General features: G+C 40.0%; 1 protein-coding gene across 1 annotated transcript in view; it reads left to right on the forward strand.

The window, feature by feature from the left end:
* Positions 1 to 22,489, forward strand: part of LOC138715736 (uncharacterized) — a 70,621-nt gene extending 48,132 nt beyond the window's left edge. Inside the window, exons 2-4 of the mRNA XM_069848792.1 lie at positions 1,633 to 2,047; positions 14,511 to 14,583; positions 22,348 to 22,489. Of these exons, the coding sequence (XP_069704893.1) occupies positions 1,735 to 2,047; positions 14,511 to 14,583; positions 22,348 to 22,489 (528 nt within the window). The 5' untranslated portion in view covers positions 1,633 to 1,734. The remainder of the gene's footprint in view (positions 1 to 1,632; positions 2,048 to 14,510; positions 14,584 to 22,347) is intronic.
* The last annotated feature ends 1,037 nt before the right edge of the window (positions 22,490 to 23,526 follow it).

The following is a 23,526-nucleotide window of genomic DNA, read 5'->3' on the forward strand; positions in this document are numbered from 1 at the left end:
AGGATATCGTTAAGTAAATATAGGTGTATATTATTGCTATTATCGATATAAGCATAATTCAATCACAAATATAATGTTTAAAGTAATTCACTCCATCTTCAATAAAATTGTGCAAAGTATTTCTTGAGAAATCATCCCGGTTGTCTTCTCCATTTTTATTTGTTACTAATGGAAAAAAATTTACTCCGGCACTGCTCATCGAACCAAGGACCTTCAGTTTTTTGTACTGAAGTTATGTACTGCTAGCCAATTACATCTGTATGATGACATTATTGTTTGTTGTTGTTTAGTCAACTGTCCGAAGACAGATCTGAACCTCACAAGTAATACCAACAAAGCATTACCCATAAAGCAACTGAGCCAGGAGATAATAGGGTAGGATGGCCAGTTCCTTTCCCCCTCCATTGCATACATCGCTGACAAGTAATATATTACACTAGTTACACTTTAGATGTATATAAATAATTGTTCTTCCTCTGAGGCATATCGTCAAGTGAGATGTACTGCCTGAAAATACTGCGTGTTCAGTTCAATGTGTGTCATGGCTCGCTGTAAGCCGTCATGTGGCTAGTCATTGAGTCTAGAGAATTCAATCTTCCTACACATCCTCAGAGGCGTATTACTTATGTGAAAGAGAAGTTGCCTAGCAAGTACAGCGTTCATTCTGAAGAGTACTTGCCGATACGTACGGTAACACCTGTAGTGGCAGGAATGTGAACTGTTTGGAAACACATACTGAGGTGAGTTTTTTTCTTACTGTCGGGATATGTGGAGAGGGTTAAGACGATAACTTACGTATTTGTGGACATTAACTTCGACGGTCAACATGGACACGGAGCATTTGATTTGTATTGTGGAATGTTGTCGTACGCAACCGATGATAACAAATACCCTACGTACGACTTGCCCGCGCAAAACACAGTGCGAAAGAGGTTATGGTAGCACACAGACTTTACAGACCGCCATCTGTTGCTACGATGGTCAAGTTATACCGTACACGTTCTCAAGTTCAGATTGAACGCTTTGATTAATAGGCAACTTCTCTGACATAAAGCTGAAACTCGCATCAAATCGCTGACTCACAACAGTGACGTCATGACACACTTTGAAATGAACATCCAGTAGACCTCCGTATCAGCCAGAACATCAATCAGAGGCAGATGATATTATTAAGCCTACAGAATTCTCTATTATGGTTATTATTTATTAACGAAGAAATTTGCTTCGGCACTGGAGATCGAACCCAGGACTGTCAGTTCTACATACTGAATGCTCTACCACTGAACAATTGACATACTGTAATGTCGAAACGTGAGTATGCCATAAAGTGAAAAACTAAGGACAAGAGTTCGATCCGGGCTCTGGCAGGAGCCCCAGCTAGCACAGTGGTAGAACATTCAGTGCGGAGAACTGAAGACCATAGCTTCGATCCCCGGTGTCGGAGCGAATTCTTCTTTATTGATAAGAAATAATAATTGTACAGATAATTCTGTAGGCTTTATAATATCAACACATAGGTATCAATTTTTGGTTGATAATTTAACATCTGGCTTGAAGTTTTTGTTTGTCAATCAATCTCAATCAACTCTGGATTTACACGTCACTAAAATGAAACTTCGTATTGGAATCTAGGTGCTGACTCTTGTGGCGTATCGCAGGAAGATACTACACCTCATCCGGGATGCCGAGACGGACTTCGGCGTGCTGGGCGCACGGCAGCTTTCGGACGAAGACATGAGGATACTGGTTACGAGTCTGCGACGCTCACGGCGCATTACCCTTCTGTACTGGCTGCAGTGGTTCGCTACGATGGGTACGCAGGCCGCGTCGGTGCAGCGCGGACCCGGGAAGATGCCTATTAAAATGTGGGTGCCCTTCCCCACACAACACTCGCCCTGGTACGAGATCGGCTTCCTCTGGAACACGGGTCTCTGCATCTTTATCTCCGGGATTGCGGCCCTGATCGACACGCTCTTCTTCAACCTCGTCGTCTATCTGACGACGCGTTTCGAGTTGCTGAATCGCGCTTTCCGCCAACTGCCGCCAGGTCAGAAACAACTCATATCTCGCTTGTATTTCTTAGCCTTCTCACTTTCATTACAAATAAATTGCAACACAGAAATGAAAGTGCCATAATGCTATGATGTGACTCGCAGTATAGATCCACTCTATGATGAAGATCACTTCTACAACAGAACTCCGAATGTAAATAATAATAACTCATTTAGTATTAAAACTACTGTATTAATTATTATCATTATTTTTACTATTATTACTTTTATTTTTCTCAATATTGCTTATATTTTTTACTAACTCTAAAGGCTGATTCACAATAAACTGGGAACAAAAACGACAACGAGAACGAGAACGGAAATATTGTTAAAATAAATGTATTTAAATGTCAGCATTCACAAGTAACTTTTATGAATGCTCACATTTAAATGCATATATTTTAACATTATTTCCATTCTCGTTTTCGTTGTCGTTTCCGTTCCCGGTTTATTGTGAACCAGCCTTAAGCCACGTAGATTTTCAGCCAAGGTTGAAGAACTTTTTTGTAATATGACGTATGCTTGCCGGAAAGCGGCAAATTGGCTACCAGCTGACATGCTTCCACACGCTGGTTAAGGCTGGTTCACAATAAGCCGGGAACGGAAACGACAATGAGAACGAGAACGGAAATACAGTGGAACTCCACAAATAGACACTCAATCTCCTATACCTCACGATACAAGTTAAGTCAATGGATCCTGTCCCGCGCAGCACAGGGCTAACCAGTTGAACCAGTGCAGTAGTGTGCAGATATTCGTACACGTTGGTAGCATGGCAGGGAACAAAAAATGTGTACTTATGTTGAAGCAGAAGTTACAAATACTGGAACGACTTAAAAAAAGGTGAATCAATCAGAGCCATCCCTCAAGAATTTGACATATCGATCAGAACAGTGCATAGGATAAAACAAAATTCATCTAATTACGAAGCATTCTGTAGTGATTATAAGAATCTTTGTTATTATCAGTTGATTGTAGGATGAAAACACAGCTTATTTTGTGTATATCCTAAATTTAATCAATAGGGATGACTTATGTTAGTTTGTGGGGTTTAAAAAGGGTGCGTCAGCGACTATGGCTATTTGCGCCCTTATCTAAAATTCATTGCAAAACAGAGACATAATACAATAATCAGAATGCTTAAAAGAACTAAAAAAACGTTGTCACGATTGAAAGAGGTTCACAAATGCAATTTCAACAAGGTGATGTATAAAACGTTATAAAAATCAGACCTTAACTAGTATTTAAAAAGAGACAATAAAATAATAAAAGAAATGCTACCATAAATAAATTGTCTGGCGTATTTCTAAAATAAACGAATGTAGAAGGTCCGAATGTCAAGTTTGTTAAAAAAAAACTTATATACTAAATAACAAATGTAACCTCCGGATGTAAAGAGTCCGGAGGACAGGAAAACGGGTCAATAAAAAAGTAAATCACCCTGTCAAGTCCAATACTCGATAAAAAATCTCAGAACTGCACTTGTACAATTAAAATCATTTCCAAGAGCGTCACGTAGAGTCGGCCGAATTCCATATTGCCGACGGACACGGTCATATTTTCTACAATGCAATAAAAAATGTTCCACCGTAAGTGGAACATGGTATAGATCACACTCCGGCTGAAGCTTGCCACGTAACAGATGGCCATGTGTCAGATGACAGTGGCCAATCCTCAACCGGGTGAGTAAAACTTCTTCGTGTCGTGACGCTCTCGTGAACGAATCCCAAACTCCAACAGTATTCTTTATTCTTCGTAATTTGTTTTCCTCTTGTGCAGACCATTCTCCTTCCCATTGCCACCATATTCTATATTTCAAATAATTTTGTAAGTCTTGCCACCTCTCACGCCACTATACCAGAGTGCCATTCGTAGCACCATCTTTGGCTGCAGCATCTGCGGCCTCATTCCCAGGAATTCCGACATGGCCAGGAATCCACACTACTTCAATCTCGGAGTCAGAGCTTAGGAGTGTGTGGAACAGCTGCTGAGTTCTTAACACAAGGGGATCATCTGAATAGAGAGACTGCAAAGACTGAATGGCACTTAAAGAGTCGGAGCAGATTAGATATCTGCCCCGAGGTTGTCGAATTAAAGACAATAAAACTCTGTAAAAAGCATATAATTCTGCAGTAAAAACACTGGTATATTCGCTCAGTTTATATTTAAATATCTGTCCATTTGCAACGAAGGAGCAACCAACACATTCATTTACTCGGGATCCGTCAGTAAAGACTAAAGAATAATTTGGAAAATATGATAAAAGTTCACTAAAACGAAGTCTATAAACAAATCTGGTGTAAAATTCTTAAAACTTCGGCTCAGGCTTACATCAAACATGGGACGTCGCATAATCCACGGTGGAGTGGTGGTATATTCTAGTGTGCGAACGGATGGTAGATGGACGTCGAGCTCAGAGAGCAGTTCATGGAATCGCACGCATGCTGGACGAGGTCTCCGTGGATTTTCACTGTATCGGCCGTAAAGAGACGAATGAGGAAAGAGTCGAAAGAATTGTGCTCAGGCTGCGAGCGGAGCTTAACCGCATATGAGGACAACAGGACATTACGTCGCCGATACAGTGATGGTTCTTCCGCTTCACAATACAGACTCGCTATCCGACTCGTTCGGAAGGCACCTGTAGCGAGTCGTATCCCATGATGATGGATAGTGTCTAAGAGATGTAGCTTAGTTTTACTTGCTGAGCCATAAATAAAACACCCATAATCCAGCTTTGAACGGATAAGGGTACGATAAAGACGTAAAAGCATTATGTGGTCTGCACCCCAGCGAACCCCTGACAAAAGGCGTAAAATGTTTAACGATTTCTCACAACACCTTCTCAAATCACGGATATGTGCCTCCTACGTTAATTTATAATCAAAAATAAGGCCCAAAAACCTCGCAGTGTTTGTATATTGCAATTCCACTCCATTAAGACGCAGTTCAGGATGTGGATGGAGTCCACGATGGTTGTAGAATTGGACACACTGCGTCTTCTGAGTGGAGAATTTAAAGTCATTGCGAACAGACCACTCCGATAGCACGTTGATGACCAGTTCCAAATGTCGACCGATAGATGGGAGGTATCGGGAACTGTAATATAGACTGAAGTGATCAACGTACAAGAGAGATGATACTCGGTCACCCACACAATGGGCAATGCCATTGATCGCAATGCAGAAAATAAGAACGCTTAATACAGACCCCTGGGGAACGCTGTTTTCTTGAAGATGTTCATTAGAAAGTGTGGTACTTATTCGAACTCGGAAATACCGCTCTGCCATGAACTTCGCAACAAACGTTGGGAGACTGCCACGAAGTCCCCAATCATGAAGGGTTTGCAGAATGCCATACCGCCATGTGTTATCGTAAGCTTTCTCTAGATCGAAGAAGACCGCCACACGATGCTCTTTCTTGAGGAAAGCATCTCTAATGGCGGTCTCCAGAACGAGATGGTCTGCGGCGGATCTGTGCTTACGAAAACCACATTGGATATTAGATAATCGGTTTTCCGATTCGAGTACACACGTAAGGCGTTTGCTTATCATCTTTTCCATAACCTTGCTTACCCAGCTGGTGAGACAAATTGGCCTGTAACTACCAGGTAAAGAAGGATCCTTTCCCGGTTTCTGGACAGGGATTACAATAGCGGAACGCCAAGCAGATGGAAATATACCCTCAGTCCAGATTCTATTGTATATTGCCAGAAGAAAGGATTTTCCAACTGGCGGAAGATGGCGAAGCATGCGGTTATGGATATTATCAGGGCCATTGAGGTGTCAGGGGATGTGTCTAGTGCCGCCTCAAGCTCCTCGGATGTGAACGGTGTATTGTAATATTCTGTGTTATCTGATTTCAAATTGCGCTTTAGTTTTTCCGCAGCATCTTTGATTTTCAGTAATTCCGGGTCATAATTATTTGAGCTGCTTATCTGTGCACACGAGCTGGCGAATGTTTCTGCAATTTCTATAGGACTGGTGGTCGTTAATCCATTATTCAGATTTCCCGGAATTACAGAACTACGTTTCCTCATTATCCGACAGACTTTGTCCCATATGATGTTAGCAGGGACGTTCTTTTGAATGAATTGACGTAGTTTGTCCAGGACGTCTTCTTAGCATCGCATACAATAGGACGAGCTTTGGGTCGAAGACGTTTAAACTGGACAAAATTTTCTTGTGTCGGATGGCACTCTAATTGGCGTAAGGGATGTCTGCGGTCTCGGATTGCATCTCTGCAGGCATCCGTCCACCAGGGGACAGAGAAGCGTTTTGGCCTGCAGGACGACCAGGGGATAGATAATTCCGCAGACTTTATAACCACATTTGAGAAATGTTCCACTACGGAGTCCACACTTTCTTGTCGGTTATCATCGAATGATATGGACTCCGAAAATCCGACCCAGTCCGCCTTTATAATAACCCAGTTTGGAGAGCGAGATTTCGCAGGACGTAGCGCGGACATACGCATTCGAATGGGATAGTGGTCACTACCATGTATGTCGTGAATCACAGACCATTCGAAATGCGTGGACAAAACTCAGCTACAAATGGAGATATCTATCATGAAGGATATACCGTAAGCCAAGGAGAGGTGTGTTTCTTCCCCTGAATTCAGGGTAACAATATTTAGACGGGTACATACCTGTGCTATTTTATTTCCTCTGTCATCATCGGAATTTGAGCCCCATGAGTGGTGGGATGCATTGAAATCCACCACTACCAGATAGAGCAGGTACCTGAGATAATGTCTTCAATTTCTTGCACTGTGAAAGGTGTGTCTGGGGCATATAAACAGAGAGTATTGCGAACTTTCTGGAAGGTAAAGTTACTCTAGCGGCTATGCATTGATGTGGGCTGTTAATGTTGAGAAAGATACTTTGGCGGTGATCGTACCGGTGAACGTAGTATCCCGAGATACTCAGGGAGTTTTCAGGCCGGAGGTGTCTCACCTGAAGACATGAAATAGCAGGATTCTCATGATAGATCAATTGTTGTAGTTCTGTGCATCTGCTGCGTACAACGTTCACATTCCACTGCACAATATCAGTCATAACGAGGAGCTAAACTATGTTGGTGGCTTCACAGGGGATCTTCTCTTATTATCCTTTCTATGATTTGGTGCCTTTGATTGGGACTGCTTAGCCTTCGACCGTGGTGACTTACTCGCAGATCGTCCAACACCTGATCGTGACCTTGATGGAGGACGGGATCGAGACCGTGATCTCGACCCGTTACCCGAACAAGGAGTGCGACGTCGCGGCGATCTACCAGGCCTTGCATCTTTTTCTGTCGCCACGACAGTGATCTTTTTTGGAATGTACGGTCTGATATCAAGGCCACACGAGTCGTCTGACTCAGCAGTCTGAGTGGCAACGTCCACATACGTCTCGGTAGCGATCTCAATTCGCTTCCCAAGTATATTTGGAAGAGGTGGCGTATGTGTGAAAGCGTCAATCCCCTCTGTTGCTTTTTTCAATACTGCTGCATAGGATTTTTTCGTCGCCTTTTTCTGTTGATCTAAAATACGCTTACGCGCCTCGCAAAACGCAATATTTTCCCGGACTCGGAGCTCTTGAATATCCTTCTCTATCACATGCTTCGGGCAATTTTTAGAATTGGAGGCGTGGTCCCCAGAACAATTCACACAGTGCTCGGCGCCGGCACATGGGGAATCCCCATGGTCAGCACCGCCGCACTTTGCACATACGATATCGTTAGTGCAACGTTTTTGCGTTTGTCCGAACCGTTGGCACCTAAAACACCGCATTGGGTTCGGCACATACGCACGAACTGGGACACGCTCATACCCGCCAAGGATGTATTCTGGTAGGACAGGCTTTTCGAATGTCAAAAAGACAGCGCTCAGGGGAACAGTCTGTCCGTCCCGCTTATGTAATAAACGGTAAGCCTTGGACATAGACTGCTCCGCCAGTTCTAGCTGGATCTCTTCATCAAACTTACCGTCCAGAGAATCCGTATGCACTACTCCCCGTGTGGTGTACAGCGAGGAGTGACGTTCGACTTTAATAGGGTAAGACCCTAGCAACTTGGCTTTCAACAGCGTCTCACTCTGTTTTGGAGATATAGTCTCGATCAGGAGACTACCGTTGGGTAGTCGAGTTGCATTTTTGACCTTCCCAACGAGTCCGTCGAGTGCGCGTCTCACGTAAAATGGACTAATGTGTTTCATTGTCTTTTCTGTTCCGTCCAAGGTGATACTGATAAACTTCGGAGGCGGCACTTTGACAGTTACTTTCACAGGGTCCAAGTCCATAGCAGTTTTCGTCGCAATATGACTACCAGTCGTATATTCTCCTGTCTTCTGTTTCTTATTGGTTTTCTCTGAGGGAGGAGAAGAAGAGCGCGAGGACATTTTGAACTGCCCCCCCCTAAGGAACCGTCGGCGTCAGCCTGTCACCGGGGGGGGGGGCGGAAGAAAAAGACACCTAAAAATTCTTCTCCGTCTGTGCCGGCCGTGGGGACCTCCCACAGCCCGATCCGAAGCAACCCACCTCACGCAAGTTACCCGTCAAACTGGTCATTACACACCTAATGGCAAGTCTTACACCAGAGGAGTGTCGCAGTTTTATGCCCCTACCACGGGAATAACAGCCCGTGGCTCCCCATTCCACACCACACAACCGCCGGACTATTTGGCTAGCTCCTACCCACCCACCAAAGCCGGAGCAATCCGAGCACGCAGCTTCAGGGGACTTGTGGCTGATTACACTGCGACACCCATAAGTCAGCGGTAACACGTCGGGGCGATATATTCGCCCCGGCGAGCAGAGTCGGTCACCGGGACGTCTAAATCGCCCCGGGCCCCCATTGAGGCTCTACGTAAGTGTACTTGACGTCTGGTCCGGCCTCGGCACTTAAACTTGCATATAGGGGCAGTATGAAGGGTCCACTATTGCTTAGTTGCTGGGCGCCCTGTCGGGCCGCACAAGTTGGAAGTCGCGCTCGAAACCGTGGGACAGGACCACGGAGATAGGAAAGGTCCCCGCTGGTGACACGGGAGTTATAGACCTAAGAACCTTAACCTAAGAATGAATATATGAACTAGAAGAGGAAGAAAAATGCAGCCTCACCAGGCATTAACAAATCCCGTCATGGTGGCGGACGTGGCGAAAACTAACAGCGGGGATGAAGAGGTGAAAATGGCTGTGATGATATGTTGGGCGTTCCGCATGCAATGGTGGCCGGCGAGGAGAAATACAGCGATGAAAAAGATGAGAGAACGAAAAGGGCTGGGTGGTGATAAGATGATTAATGTTCGAAAAGAAAAGCACGAGAGCCACCATTGCATCCCCCGGTCACCAACTTGGCGGAACCCACCTCGACCGGATGATTTATGTTCTCTCTTGAAGGGTATACACTATTAAAATAATTTAATACACAAACACAACTATTACAAGAAATGCTCAATTAATTTTTGTAGCTTTATTCTCTTCAGCTCTAATCAACAATAACACAAATGCAGGTTGCCAGGCGACGATAGAAAAGAAAAGATGCGAAAACAAATGAATGTGGTGTATAAAGAATTGAATGCTCTTTCATATTCAAGTATAAAAATATAGGGGTGCCATTTGAAATTTCAAAGTGAGAGTGGCTGGGGGTGGGAGGTGAAATCTAAAATGCAATTAAGCCTTGTTTAAGACTTCCCCCTTGATATCTAAATTTACGTATTTTTTTTAGTTTAAATTGAATTCAATTAATTAACTAGTTATTTAGAGTGGGAAGTTTTGAAATGAAGATATAATTATGTAGATATATTTAGAGAATTTTTCCTCCAGAAGTTTGTATTATCGTCGGTCGGCGATCAAAACCTCGTAACTCCATTTACAAATAAAATCGGTTTTTTTGCTATAACCTCGCAACAAATAACATTTCCCATGTTCTATTAAAGCATTGTGACTCCAAATCTTACAGAACCCATCTACTGACCAATTACAAAGACCTCGTATCTCCTTAGCATTTAATCTCAGACTCAAAACCTCGGATCTCCAGCAGACTGGAATCACGAGGTTTCCACTGCTCTTAATCTCAGACTCAAAAGCTCGGAACTCCATTGGGTGGGATATTACGAGGTTTTAAATACCTTGCTGATTGATCATTTGCAGACTGAAACTGACATACGAGGCATTGCGACTGATGCTACGTTAAAAATATTGTACTCTGTCTAGTGATCAGTATGACAATCTGCTGCAAACTTCGGTGTTACAGAAGACAACAGTTCAGAAATTTTGCCTGCACTGTATGGAAATAATACGCAGAATACAGGGAACTGAAATGGCGTTTTATTAGGCCTAAAAGATGAATAAATAAATATATAATTAAATAATAAATGAATGAATGAGTAAATAAATAATTAAATGCTCTAATTACATTCTCTTTATTTAGAACAAGATAAATATTAAACACCATTATTATGGTTCCGCTGTAAACTTCGGTGTTACAGAACATAATACTTTAGAAATTAGTCTGCACTCTGTGGAGGTATTGCAAAAAATCCTGTTACAGAATATCCAATACCTCCGTTCAACTCAGTAGTAATACTAAGGCTGATAAGAGCAGTGAAGAGGAACCCACTGACAGTAGTTGTGATGAACACTATATGCCAAAAATAATAGCTTTTAGAACGAAGGTGAATCAGAAAACGAAAATGGAGGGAAGATAAATGGACGAAGTGAGTGACACTTGAAATTAATTGTTGCTGCACTGGTACAGTCAACATTATTTTGTTATGGTTTGTTGAAATGGTAATGAAACAATTTTTTTTTTCATTTACTATTAGCAATAGAGTGGCAGAACTTAATATATAAGAAATAAGGATGCGGCTAATGAAAACTGATAGTCAACAAGAAACAACGAATGAAAGAACTAGATCACATGGAGTTGGTGAAAGATGAGGCAGAAAAATGGAGATATGAAGTAGAAAGATGCATTCGTGTAATGCAAAAAGTAGGTTTTGTAAAATAATTTCAGAAAATCAACAAAAGACAATTTTCGATAATTTCTGGACTAATCTGTCATGGGAGGAAAAAAGATGTTTGTAATAGGGCTTGTAGATTGTATTCCAGTTCAGCGTCGAAGGAGAGATTCAAAAGAATCAAATCGATTTTATACTATGCCCAATTATTTTTCATTTTCAGTAAAAGACAGAAAGTCTGCAAGACCACGTTTCTTAACACATTTTCCATAGGGGAATGTGTCTGTAAGAAATGGGACCTAAGCTAACTCTAAATCTACCATCAAACCAAAGAAGCTGTTAATAGTAAAAAAAAAGGTAATGACTTAAGACTGAATACTTCTCTACTTTTTCTGAGCTGCCTAAATTGGAGTTCTATCATTACCAAACTACTTCCAGAAAAATATATTTTGAACCAAATTGGCAGAGTAAAGCTGCCCTCTATAAAGAATATGAGACATTCTATACATAAAAAAATCACAGTCCTCAATAAATATATTTATGTAGGTATGTGATTGAGGAACAACATTTAAGTCTATTTTCACCTAAAAAAACAACACTGTCATTTGTGCTGCTTTCGTGATGCAGGAAATATTGATGATGAAGAATATTAGTATCGGTATCATATTCTTATAAAATATGAAGCAAGAAAGTCTAAGGAAGCAGACAAAAAAAAAAGACACTAAAAGAGCACTGACTATTGACTTGCAGGCTGTACTTCTGTGCTTATTTCTCTATGACTCAGCTCTGTACCATTAAGACGAAACTGAAACTGCATAACTTTACGCTGTTTGATTCACAATGAAAAGATGTATTTTGTTATCGATGGCATGAGCTGAAGATAGACTAAATTCTTATTAATTTACCAGTATAATAGTGAGTTTTATTTTAAAAAATGTACCTGAAGATGAAGTAAATTTGTATAGTGATGAATGTACTTAACAAAACAGAAATAGTATTTTGGCAAATGATTTAATCGCCTTAACCATGAGAATTGTTCGGGATTTTCTTGAGATAGGTTACAATCAAATGAAGTGTGATTCTCTTCACTCTACAATAGAAAGAAAATTAAGCAACTGGTAAATTTACACACCTACAGTGTATGTGGAAGCATGCAAAACTGCCAGACAAAAAATTAGCCATACATCATGTAATATCTTCACCATGACTTCTTCAAAGTATGTAGTAATGTTTCGAGGCACTTCTCCATTGGACTTATTTCAAAAGCAGGAGACCCAACTGTCGCCGACAATTCGGGAATAATTATTGAATACAAATTGAACTTGAATTGTGCATTGGACATTATTTCTAAAAGGATGCCAAAGAACAGAGAAAATGTGTCTTTACCACAGCTTTGTACAAATACTCACCTACTTGCAGTAAATAAATAAAATTATGCCCCATGATTTCAATGTATTCTACGACTTCCTGCAAAACGCCAGTATACACTTTCTTCCAGTTTAGTGGAAAGTATATAATTTTGTATAAATCCCAACACAACGAACAACAGAAATATTTATAAAATTGGGAAATTAAAAATTAAAATTGTCTTTACATCGTTTATGTTAATTTTTTTTAACAGTTTGTATAATGGTTATCTGTAAAGTTTGTATTCATTTTTATCGTCGTTAAATTTGTCATAAAATATACAAACATGCCTGTATTCCACTTCAGTGTAGTCACTTACTAATTTGGCATCCATGTAGTTGTGGAAAACTATTGAGATCACTTAAAAGAACATAGAGTATACGAAAGAAGTATGTTCATTTATTAAAAACCACGTAAATCCAAAGTCCTAACTAGTAACAAAAACCCGTAACTCCACCACACACAAATGTATAAAATTTACAGTATATACTGTTATCGTACATTTAATGTATCACATTTCGGTTGCTAAATTCAAAACCACATCGATTTTGCTTTAAAAACATGGTCACAGCAACATTATTTCTTTCTCCTGTAAAATTTCAATTTTGGAGTTACGAGGTTTTGATCGCCAGCCGACGTTATGTTTCAGATGTATCACGTATATATTATACTTAATCACGAATTTGTTTTGTTATATATTTTGCATATACTACAATATATTATTTAAAATTACATACGTTAATTATTTATGTTTCGGTCCGCACGCCATAAAAACATTGTACAGCCCTTATGTTTACCAATGTCCGCAGTATTCCGTAGAAAGACAGCGTTCGTACCTCGTCTCGCACACGGACCATTTGTGGAGTTCCACTGTAATGTTAAAATAAATGTATTTAAATGTGAGCATTCACAATCAACTATTGTAAATGCATAGCAGTGTTGCCGTTTAGAAAACCACAAACTATTAATGTGAAATATTATTAAATGTAAGCAGCTGATAGGTAATTTAGTCACACAAATTAAGAAAGGTCCTAAAACTTTCTGCATTCTCTTTTCAAACTTTTTTGGCATCTTTCTATAAGCAGCTGAAAGGTAATTTACTCACACAAGTTAAGAAAGGCCCTAAAACTTCCAGCCTTCTTTTTTCAAACTTTTTTGGCACTTTCCTATGAAATTACTTGTCACTCGCTGAATTTTCTTTGAAAAATGGAAACGTTGTGTTCTCAGGTGCTATTCTTAAGCTCCTCTGTAGATTATTTTTATACATTTCATCTTTTAAAGTTCCCCAAAGGTGAAGGTCATTGGAAGCTAGGTCACATTATTGAGTGATCCACACATTCGTAGTGATAGACGTAGTTCTGTTCTCGAACACTGAACGTCGCCATTTTTAAGTAGGTACCAAACTATTCGTAATGAGTAGGCAGACATTTTCGCAATTTCCCTTCTTCATTTGGCTGAATGAATACCGTTTTAATTAATTTTATTTGTGGTTTCTCGAAACACCGTTGTTTCCGTAAGTGGTGTATGAGAGAACAGCCGCCGATAGTCAAAGATGCCGCTTTCAGGACGCAAGATATTTAATCACGTTCAGGGAGAGAAACATAGTGCCCGATGGCAGAGAGGCAAGTAGTTTCAGGTTAACTGTGTTCTAGAGTCCCTCTCTACAATAGAAGGCGACGTGGGTCGTAAAGAGATGATGAAGAGGCACACTGAAATAATGAGTGTTACGAAGTTGATATCTCGTACTTTCTCAATATGTCTTGCTTGTTTCGGAACAATTCCGTTCTTTTGTAACTGCGTAGAATAAATTGATGTATGGGAGGGTAAAACTACACTAAATGAAAGTCAACTGTATACTAATGCTCTAACCTTGATGTCCCTTCAGTCTGTGTTATCTGTCCACACTACGCAATACAAAACCTTACCTCTCTTAATCCAAGGAAATGTACACGCTATGTTCTAGGTAATCACGTTCCATGTGTAACAGTAAAAGATCGATGGCATCCTGAGCGAAAACTATTTCATGGCGAACGCTCTGTATATTCGTGTATGAATTTTCAATGTCCATATATTATGTTTCAAAGTGAATAGAACAATGTTTCATCTGTCCTACAGGTTCTGCTGAGACGAGAGAAGAGAAGAAACATGAATTTAATTTGGAGAAGAACATGACTGATGACTTTAAGGGGTAATGTGATGTATGAATATGTACTTCAACACACTCTCCCATTAGTTCTACATATATGTAGCTTATTGTAGCCGATATAATATACTGATTGAATTTTTGCAAACCATAACAGTTTAGCTTATCATATGGCACAAACAGGAAGGAAATTCAGAGCTAAATTTTGTTCCTTTTATGTTCTGCGCAATTACAGAAATTTCATTTCTAAAATCCAAAATGTCACACATTACTTATAGAAAAATAATAATACTAATAATCATCATCTTCATCATCATGTCAGCATGTTCACCGCCATAACCAACACCATAGGAATCATAATCGTTGTCACAATTACAGTATCAAAAACATACGAGAGATTAATAACAATTCTGCGAATTTTTTTATTCGTCAGAATCAAATTTAGGTTTGATGAAATTTTCTTCTCAAAGTAGATTCCTTAAAATGCGGTACACTTCTTAACATGTACTAACCACTTCTAAAATACATGTAGTACATCTTTTTGAGTCAGAATCAACGGGATAGTGCAGCATGTGGTATCCATCACTTGTTCACATTAAAACCTACTGCCTCACAGCTCTCTTCTAGCCTATATTGAAATTTTTAAAAAATTATAAGGCGCCACACGATCGATATTCTAAAGACATTCCACTGAGCGTTTTTACTGCCTCGCCAATATGAGATTTTTTGCATTACCTTAAAAAATAGACCACATTCCTTTGAAAAATAAGGCTCTTCGGTGTGTTCTTAAAACAATTAAGGTTGGTAACTTAGTTTTTTCCAATAAAATTTGTAATGCTGTCTTTTAGGATAAATATTACTGTAAAATAATCAACCCGGCCTCAAATAAAAGAATCTGCATCAATTAGGAAAACAAGAATTGACGCGAACCTATTTTCATGGAGCGGAATGCGTATCTTCTTTCACGATCAAAATGTCTCCTAGGACAGTCTATAGGGTAAGAGGGTACAATTTCGAATAGTAAACACATATTTATGTTTTAAAGGCAAAATAAGCATAAGCAATTTCTAAATTTGTTGCGAATACAAAGTTCAAAACCTAGTTGTCGTTCCACACCAATATAAGAAATAAAGAAAATTTACATTGTCCATAGTTGCAAATGTTTCAACAAACAAAAAAAAAACGTTCGAAAACGTACCACAGGAGGTACAATTCTGAACGTGGTCAAGTACAATTTCGATCACAGGCATTTGCCACAAACAAACTGTTTTCTTTCTCTGGCACTTACGCACAACTCGTGATACCACACGTCGCACATCTGGCATCGGATCCACTCCCCTTTCAACTGGATTTCTTTGAATAATAATTCAGTAGGCAGAAACCACGTTCGTCTTCATGTGATGGAGCCTACGATGTTGCTCTTTGCTTCACCCTTATTTTGGATCTAGGTGTATTCTTTCCTTTAGGTCTAATGTTAACTGCAGAGGATTTCTTAGATCATATCTCGTTGATATGCTCTTGCGAAGTAAGGTGGAGTGACGTGTGCAGTTATTTTTTACGTACACAAGTTTTGTTTTTTTGTTGGGTGAGTTAAGAATGGCACGAACTAGTCTAAATTTTCTGGAGGATCAGAAAGGTCTTTTTTGCGAATTTTCTGGGGGACTTTGATCAGATTCTTGTGGATCAGTCATCTTCGCAAGTCCAGCTGTTGATCTGTCTGTAATTGCAGGATCTCCATTTCATTGGTTAGTTTCTTCAGCAGTGGATTCAAAGAGTTATGAACGAGAAAATGGTTTCTTTGGAACAGCTTCCTCTGAAAAGGACATGACACTGGTGCATGCGAAACCCTTGATGGCAGACATAACATAAGCTGCTGCATTCCAAGCTTCGCAAAAAGGGGATTAAAGCGCTGTTCCGAGAAATTTTGACTAGGAATGCGGTGCATCCATTTGGTTGCTGCTGAGCGGTAGTGACTTTTCAAGGATTTGAACAAACTTCTGTCGTGCCCCCTCCTACGAGAAGGGCGGATGGCTTATCTTTGAGAAAATCGCTAGTTATATCCCACTTACGAAAACTAAAAGATTTTGTTCTGCTCTTTTTGGCATAGCATCGAATTTATCAAGACAACACAAACGAACTAGACACTGCATTGTATTTCCTGACTCTCTGACATGATATGTACAGGGTGTCTAAAAATACGGGGCATAATTTCAGCTACGTATTTCCCACATGTAGACAATCAAAATAGTTCATTACAACATGTGTCCGGAAATGCTTTATTTCCGAGTTATGGCCTTCACAACATTCAAATTCACCGGAACGTTTTTCTTTCCGCAGGTCGTTGCCGTCAAAGGAGACATTAAGAGGACACTCTGACAGTTCATTCCGAGGCGAAGGTTACATTCAGTGTTGTGTAGGCGTAAGACTGTGCGACATGCATTCAAATCAAGAGCTGGCAGAGATACAATTCATGTACGGTAAGACGGACGGCAATGCTGCGCTGGCTCGTCGTTTGTACCAGGAGAGGTACCCACAGCGACAATGTCCAGATCGGAAGACATTTGTACGTCTCCATTATCGTCTGTGCGAGTATGGAAAATTTAACTCTCCTGGTTTGGGAAGGGGACGACCAAGATCTACAACTCCAGAAGTACAGGAGGAGATTCTGGAGGCTGTGAACATGACTCCTTCTGTCAGCACACGAAGGGTAGCGTTGCAAGTCAATGTTCCTCATACGACTGTCGGAGACTGTTGAAAGAGTATCAATTGTATCCTTATCATTTGCAACGTGTACAGGCCCTGTCACCAGCAGATTACCCTGCACGAGTTAGGTTCTGTCAGTGGTTCTTGCAGCAGTATGGTGTAAATCAGAACTTTCCTGCCTTAGTATTATTTACAGATGAAGCACAGTTCACACGAGATGGCATAACAAATTTCCACAATCAGCATGTATGGGCGTATGAAAACCCACGTGCAACTGTTCCATCTCATCACCAGGTACGGTTCTCCCTCAACATGTGGGCCGGTATCATTGGTGATCGATTAGTTGGACCCTATATACTTGTAAACAGACTTACGGGGCAGGCGTACACAAGACACTCCACTGATCAATCGTCAACACATTCACTTCTTGCATGATGGCGCTCCTGCACACTTCAGTCGTACGGCTCGCCGGTACTTGGATCGAAGGTTTCCTGATCGATGGATAGGTAGAGGTGGCCCAATTGCTTGGCCTTCACGCTCACCTGATCTGAACCCTCTCGATTTCTACTTGTGGGGCCATTTAAAATCATTGGTTTATTCGTCTCCGGTGCCTGATTTGGAATCCCTTCGGAATCGAATTGTGGCATGTTCCGAGGACATACGCAATACTCCTGGAGTTTGGGATCGTGTTCGCAGGTCAATGAGACATCGATGTGAGGTCTGTATTCAATCAGGAGGTGGACATTTTGAACATCTTCTGTAATGACAACGACCTGCGGAAAGAAAAACGTTCCGGTGAATTTCAATATTATGAAAGCCATAACTCGGAAATGAAACATTTCCGGACACATGTTGTAATGAACTATTTTGATTGTCTACATGTGGGAAATACATACCTGAAATTATGCTCCTTATTTTTAAACACCCTGTATACTACACGTGCTTAAGGATAGGAGGGAGTCCTTATTTAGAATGTGATCTCAGGCTTTCGAAATAATCACAAGTTTAAATATTCACTATTACTAAATTTAATAACAAAATATCAAATTAGAACAGATAAATATAGAGTATTGAAATTGAAATATTATTTCTGAAGTATCATAATGGCTGCTAATTGTAAGGTATAAGAATTGCATAGTAGTTTTACTTATAGTTTCTGTAGGGCGAAACCTGGTACTATTCTGAGAGGATGCTATTTTCTGCCATCTTTCTGGATGTCGGGAAGTTACGAACGCTGTTGCATGACCGCTGTCTAATGACCAGAGAAAGAAAGTTCATGCCCTAAAAACGTGAAGAATATGTATGCATTTATGCCGTACAAATAGATAAATATGCTACAAAATATGCATTATCAGTCTGAGATTATTTTAATAGAATAAGCAGGGTAACTTACGTTTAGTCTATGGATTTTGAAGTGCTTGCCTCATTGCCGAATGCTCCATTTATGCTGTTACAGTTCACAACTAAGCAGTGACGCATGTTTTCTGTTGTCATTCTTCGCCTGTTCTCTCTCAGCATAGCTTTGTAGCACGAAAATCTTCGTCCTACGTCACAAAAGCTGTGAGTTGTGCTACAGAAAATTTTATTCGTTTTTGGGGTGTTTTTCCTTCGAGAATATCTTGAATTTCTTTTAGTCTATAATCGCCAGGGGTTTTGGAAAGAATATTTGCTGTTAACTCGTTCGCTTTATCTCCTACATTTCCTGGAACTGATGTTAAACTGAATATTGTTCTGTCGAAATATGCTAAAGACTGCTGTAAAGGAATACCAATTGCTAACTTCAGAGGCTCCCTATGAGGGCGTCATCGTTACGTTCAAAATTCATAAACCTAAATTAGTCGCGTTTACGAGGTTAGTCTACACTCTTTTAAAAATGAGTGAAAGACAAACAAAGATAATATGCAGTTTTCCTGCATAAATGTTAAAATATGATGCTTTTATAAATAAAGGCAAAATATTCAGAAATTTGTGATTCATGTAGATAATCTTTCAGCATATTCACACAACGGTAGAGAACAAATATGAAAAAAGGCATGAACTTCCTTTCCCTACTAATGACGAATGACGAACGACTAATGATGATGACCCATGCCTAATGACCAAATGACCAATGACCGCGATTTGGACGTTTCATGTTCATTTTAGAAGTTCTCGAACCGCGCCCTTGTGACGTAACAGAGTGACGCTATTTTGCCCGCGAATCTTCTAAAAAGACGGTAGTGCCCGCTGGGTGCCTAAGAACCTGACGTAGTGGCGGTACGCTGCAGAAGGACATGACTTTCTGGAAGCAATTGTCACTGGTGATGAGACCTGGGCGTACCACTACACAGCCGAAACAAAGCAAGCCTCTATGGAGTGGAAACATGCTGCTTCCCAGTAAAGAAAAAATTGAAAGTGACGCAATCAGCTAAGTGCTTTTGACAGTGTTCTAGGATAAGCATGGTGTTTTGTTGGTGGACTTTGCTAAACACGGGACCACTGTGAACGCTGCAGCCGACATTCAAACGTTGGTAAAATGCTCGCTCCCATGTTGCGGCTTCTGTATGTGAGAAAATCAACACATTTGGTTGGGAGTTACTCCATCATCCACCATACAGTACAGACCTTGCACCGTCGGACTTCCATCTGTTTGATCCCATGAAGAAATTTCTGGCCAGTCATCGCTTTGCGACCGATGCGGAAGTGCAATCAACTGTCCGCAGATGACTATATTCCAACTGAACGGACTTCTATGAACAGGGTATACTGAAACTGGTACCATGATGGGAGAAATGTGTTGATAAACTTGGCGCCTATGTAGAAAAGTAGCTAAATGATGTGAGTTCATTTGTGTATGTTTTATTCTTGTTTACCTATTAAAAGTTTTTTTTTTTTTAATTATTGTGCATTACTTTCCGATCCACCCTCGTACTATAATTAATATATTGTCGTATTTCCATATAAGACGTAAGAGTAAAAAGCCTTCCCAATTTTGGAGTCTGATTTCCATTACTATCATTTCTTCTCATGAAATTTTTGAGTGAACTCCTTGACATATCCATTTGTTGTGCATCTTTATAGCTACATACTTTCTGCTTCCTCAACATTTTGGCGGCTGCAATAAGCCGATTGCACCGGTATTTCCTGTATTTAATTCTCTTTTTTTCCCATGTTAGACTTAAAATCAAAATAGGGTAGGTAATTTCGTGATGGGCACTAGATTAATAAAAAAAAATAGATTTGAAGTACATTTTACGGGTAATAATTTTCTTCAAATACGTGTTTTGGCCAAAGGAACAGAAACCTTGCTATGGGCCAAATTAATTAGGCCTGTTCGGCCGCCATCACTTTCATGAGAAAACAGCTAATAAATCCCATCAATTTCCAAATTTTTAATTGACGCCATTAAACCAGTAATATAACCTAAATATATGAATAATTAGAGCAGTGGTTCCCAAACTTTTTAGACTCGCGAACCCATTCCACAACGATCCGAGTTCGGTAACCACTGACTTTTAAATATATATATATATACAGTAGACATGCATTAAAAATTTAATTCCAAGCAAAAGGTTTAATAACCTTAAATTAACTTAATCCTTAACGGTTAAAACCTATATTTACTCTAGTTACGGCTTAAAAGTTACACAACGTGCAGGCCTAGTTGCAATAATAAATACAAGTTTTCATTGTAATTACTCACCTCTTCCTTGGAATTCAGTGAGAAGGTTGCGTCTGCTTTCATGGCACAGAGTTTTGAAGTCAAGAACCATAGAAGTTAAATAAGTCTCAAATCACTTTCAGCACAAAGTCTGTTTCTGTATTTATTTTTTAAATAGGCATATGAAAAAACGACTTTTCGCAAAAATGTGTCGATGAAAAGGGCAATAAAGCCGTTAGGGCTTTATTCGCTAACATTGGGTACTCCTTTAAACTCAACCAAAAACCAATTAATGACAAAGATTTATAACTTTTCTGTAACTGAAAATCAGTGGAAATTTCAAGAAGCCGCTCTTTTTAATCTAAGCTTAATGTGGATTCTGAAATTGTTGACTCTTCGAAGGGATTGCGAACCCAATTGTTATTATTCGACATAGCAGGGAATGTTCTCTGAAGGTTTTTCCAAAGTCCCTTCAAATGTTCTTTAACCATGTTCTTGACATTTTCGTGCAAAGAAAGACGATTTTCCACCAGGAAGTCGTGAAGGGTATCAAAGCACTCGGTTTGATTCCTATTGAAACATATTTCCCAAAAATAAAGTTTTATAATGAATGATTCGATACGGTCTTGCACAAAATAAACGTTAATTTTTTAGAAAATGTCTGCCAAATAAGCTAAAGTCTGAAGCCAGATTTCATCTTCCATTCACTTTGCTTGGTGAAAGGCATGTCTGGTGAGAAAAACGTTAACTTCATCTTTAAGGTCTTACACCCACAAAACGCAAAAACTTATGAAAAATTAGAATTTTCAAAATGTAACTATTTTAATAGAGAATTTTCTCCCCTATAATTTGTTATAAGAATTTTCGATTTATGCCTTATAGTTTACCATATAAGTCCCATTCTCCAAAATTCTCCGTCATCAGCCACGGTCTCTTCTACGAAGATTACTCCAGAAGTAATGCACAACATTTTTTTAAATTTATTTTTTATTCTGAACCTACACAATTTATAGAGGTCATAGATACATCCTTCCCCCTTGTATTCAAATTAATTTAAGTCGTTCCTGTGAGTGGCGCCATGATGGCACTTCAAGTTGGCTGCTGTACTTGACATTCGTCAGAAGCAAGGTGCTGTTATCGAGTTCCTGTGCTGTGGGAACGAGACAGTTGGAAACATTCACAAGAGGTTAAAAAAGGTGTATGGAAATGCAGCTGTCGATCATAGTACGGTTAGTCGGTGGGCAAGCAGATTATCTTGTAAAAAAGAAGGCACGCCAATATTCGGGATACTCCTTGCAGTGGACGACCCTGCACTGCACGAAGACCTGACATCGTGCAGCGCTTTAACAACATGGCTGTGGCTGCAAACGCGTAACAGTGAAAGAATTGTCACTCCAAGTTGGAATAGAAGAAGCAATTGTGTGCAGAGTATTGAAACAGTTGGGATTAAAAATGGTTTGTACCAGGATGTTAACAGAAGCCCACAAAGAAACCAGAAAAACAGTGCGCAGCGAACTTTTGGACAAGTATGAGAATGTTGGAGATGAATTTCCTGCAAGAATTGTGACAGGAGATGAAACATGGCTCCAAGATTTTGGTCGGAGATAAAGAGGCAGACAATGGAGTGGCATCATGCAAATTCACCGAAGAAAAGAAATTCAAAACTGCTCCTTTGACAGGAAATGTTATGACTACTATGTTTTCGACTCAGAAGGATTCTTGCTTGTGGACATTATGCCAAACGGAACCACCATTAATTCTGATGCATATGTGACAACTCTAAAGAAACTTCAACTCGGCTCAGTCGTGTTCGACCACATCGGGAGAAGCAGAATGTTCTGCTATTGCACGACATCGCATGGCAACATGTCAATCACAAGACCACTGACCAGATCAGAAAACTTGGATGGACAACACTGAAACATCCGCTTTACAGTCCTGATCTGGCACCATGCGATTATCATCTCTTTGGTAAACTGAAGGAACGAGGTTTGAAGATGATGACTCCCTTGTGCACGCTACTGAAGAGTGGCTCAGACGTGTTGGTCCAGACATTTATCGTGCAGGTAGGCTATACAGACCCTCATTCCAAGGTAGCATAAGGCAGTTGAAAAGTGCGGGGATTATGTGGGAAAGTGACGAATTGTTCATGAAGGATGTATCTACATTCTATGAAAATAGCAAAGCTGTAGGATAAAAATGTAATTTTCAAATAAATATTGTGGATTACTTTTGGAGTGATCCTCGTGGCTGTCAATCCCCTCGTCCAGCATTGCTTGTAAAATAAACTTCTTTCTAGTCCCAAAATTGATGCATAAATATCAGGAAATGATCATTAGATTGAAAACACGTTTTTACATAATGAGGTAATTTATAATCTTTTACTGTTAGTCATAAAACTGTAAATTTGTGTGTCAGTGATGTTGTACGTCAATTTAATAAGACTCTTAACCTAGAAATTAAAATTCTGAGAAGGATGGGCATAAACCCTGGGACAAACACCATCGCAGGATTTGTTGCATCAATGGAAAATAAGGACAAAAATGCCAAAAAAAATATTCAACACCCGAAGTTAAGACAAGGAGAAGGTATTTGAGAGGCAGAAAGAAGCTGAAACTGGACCGACATGAAGCTTCTTAAAGGGT

This window comes from Periplaneta americana, chromosome 15 (genome assembly GCF_040183065.1).
Source record: "Periplaneta americana isolate PAMFEO1 chromosome 15, P.americana_PAMFEO1_priV1, whole genome shotgun sequence".
Taxonomy (NCBI): Eukaryota; Metazoa; Arthropoda; class Insecta; order Blattodea; family Blattidae; genus Periplaneta; species Periplaneta americana.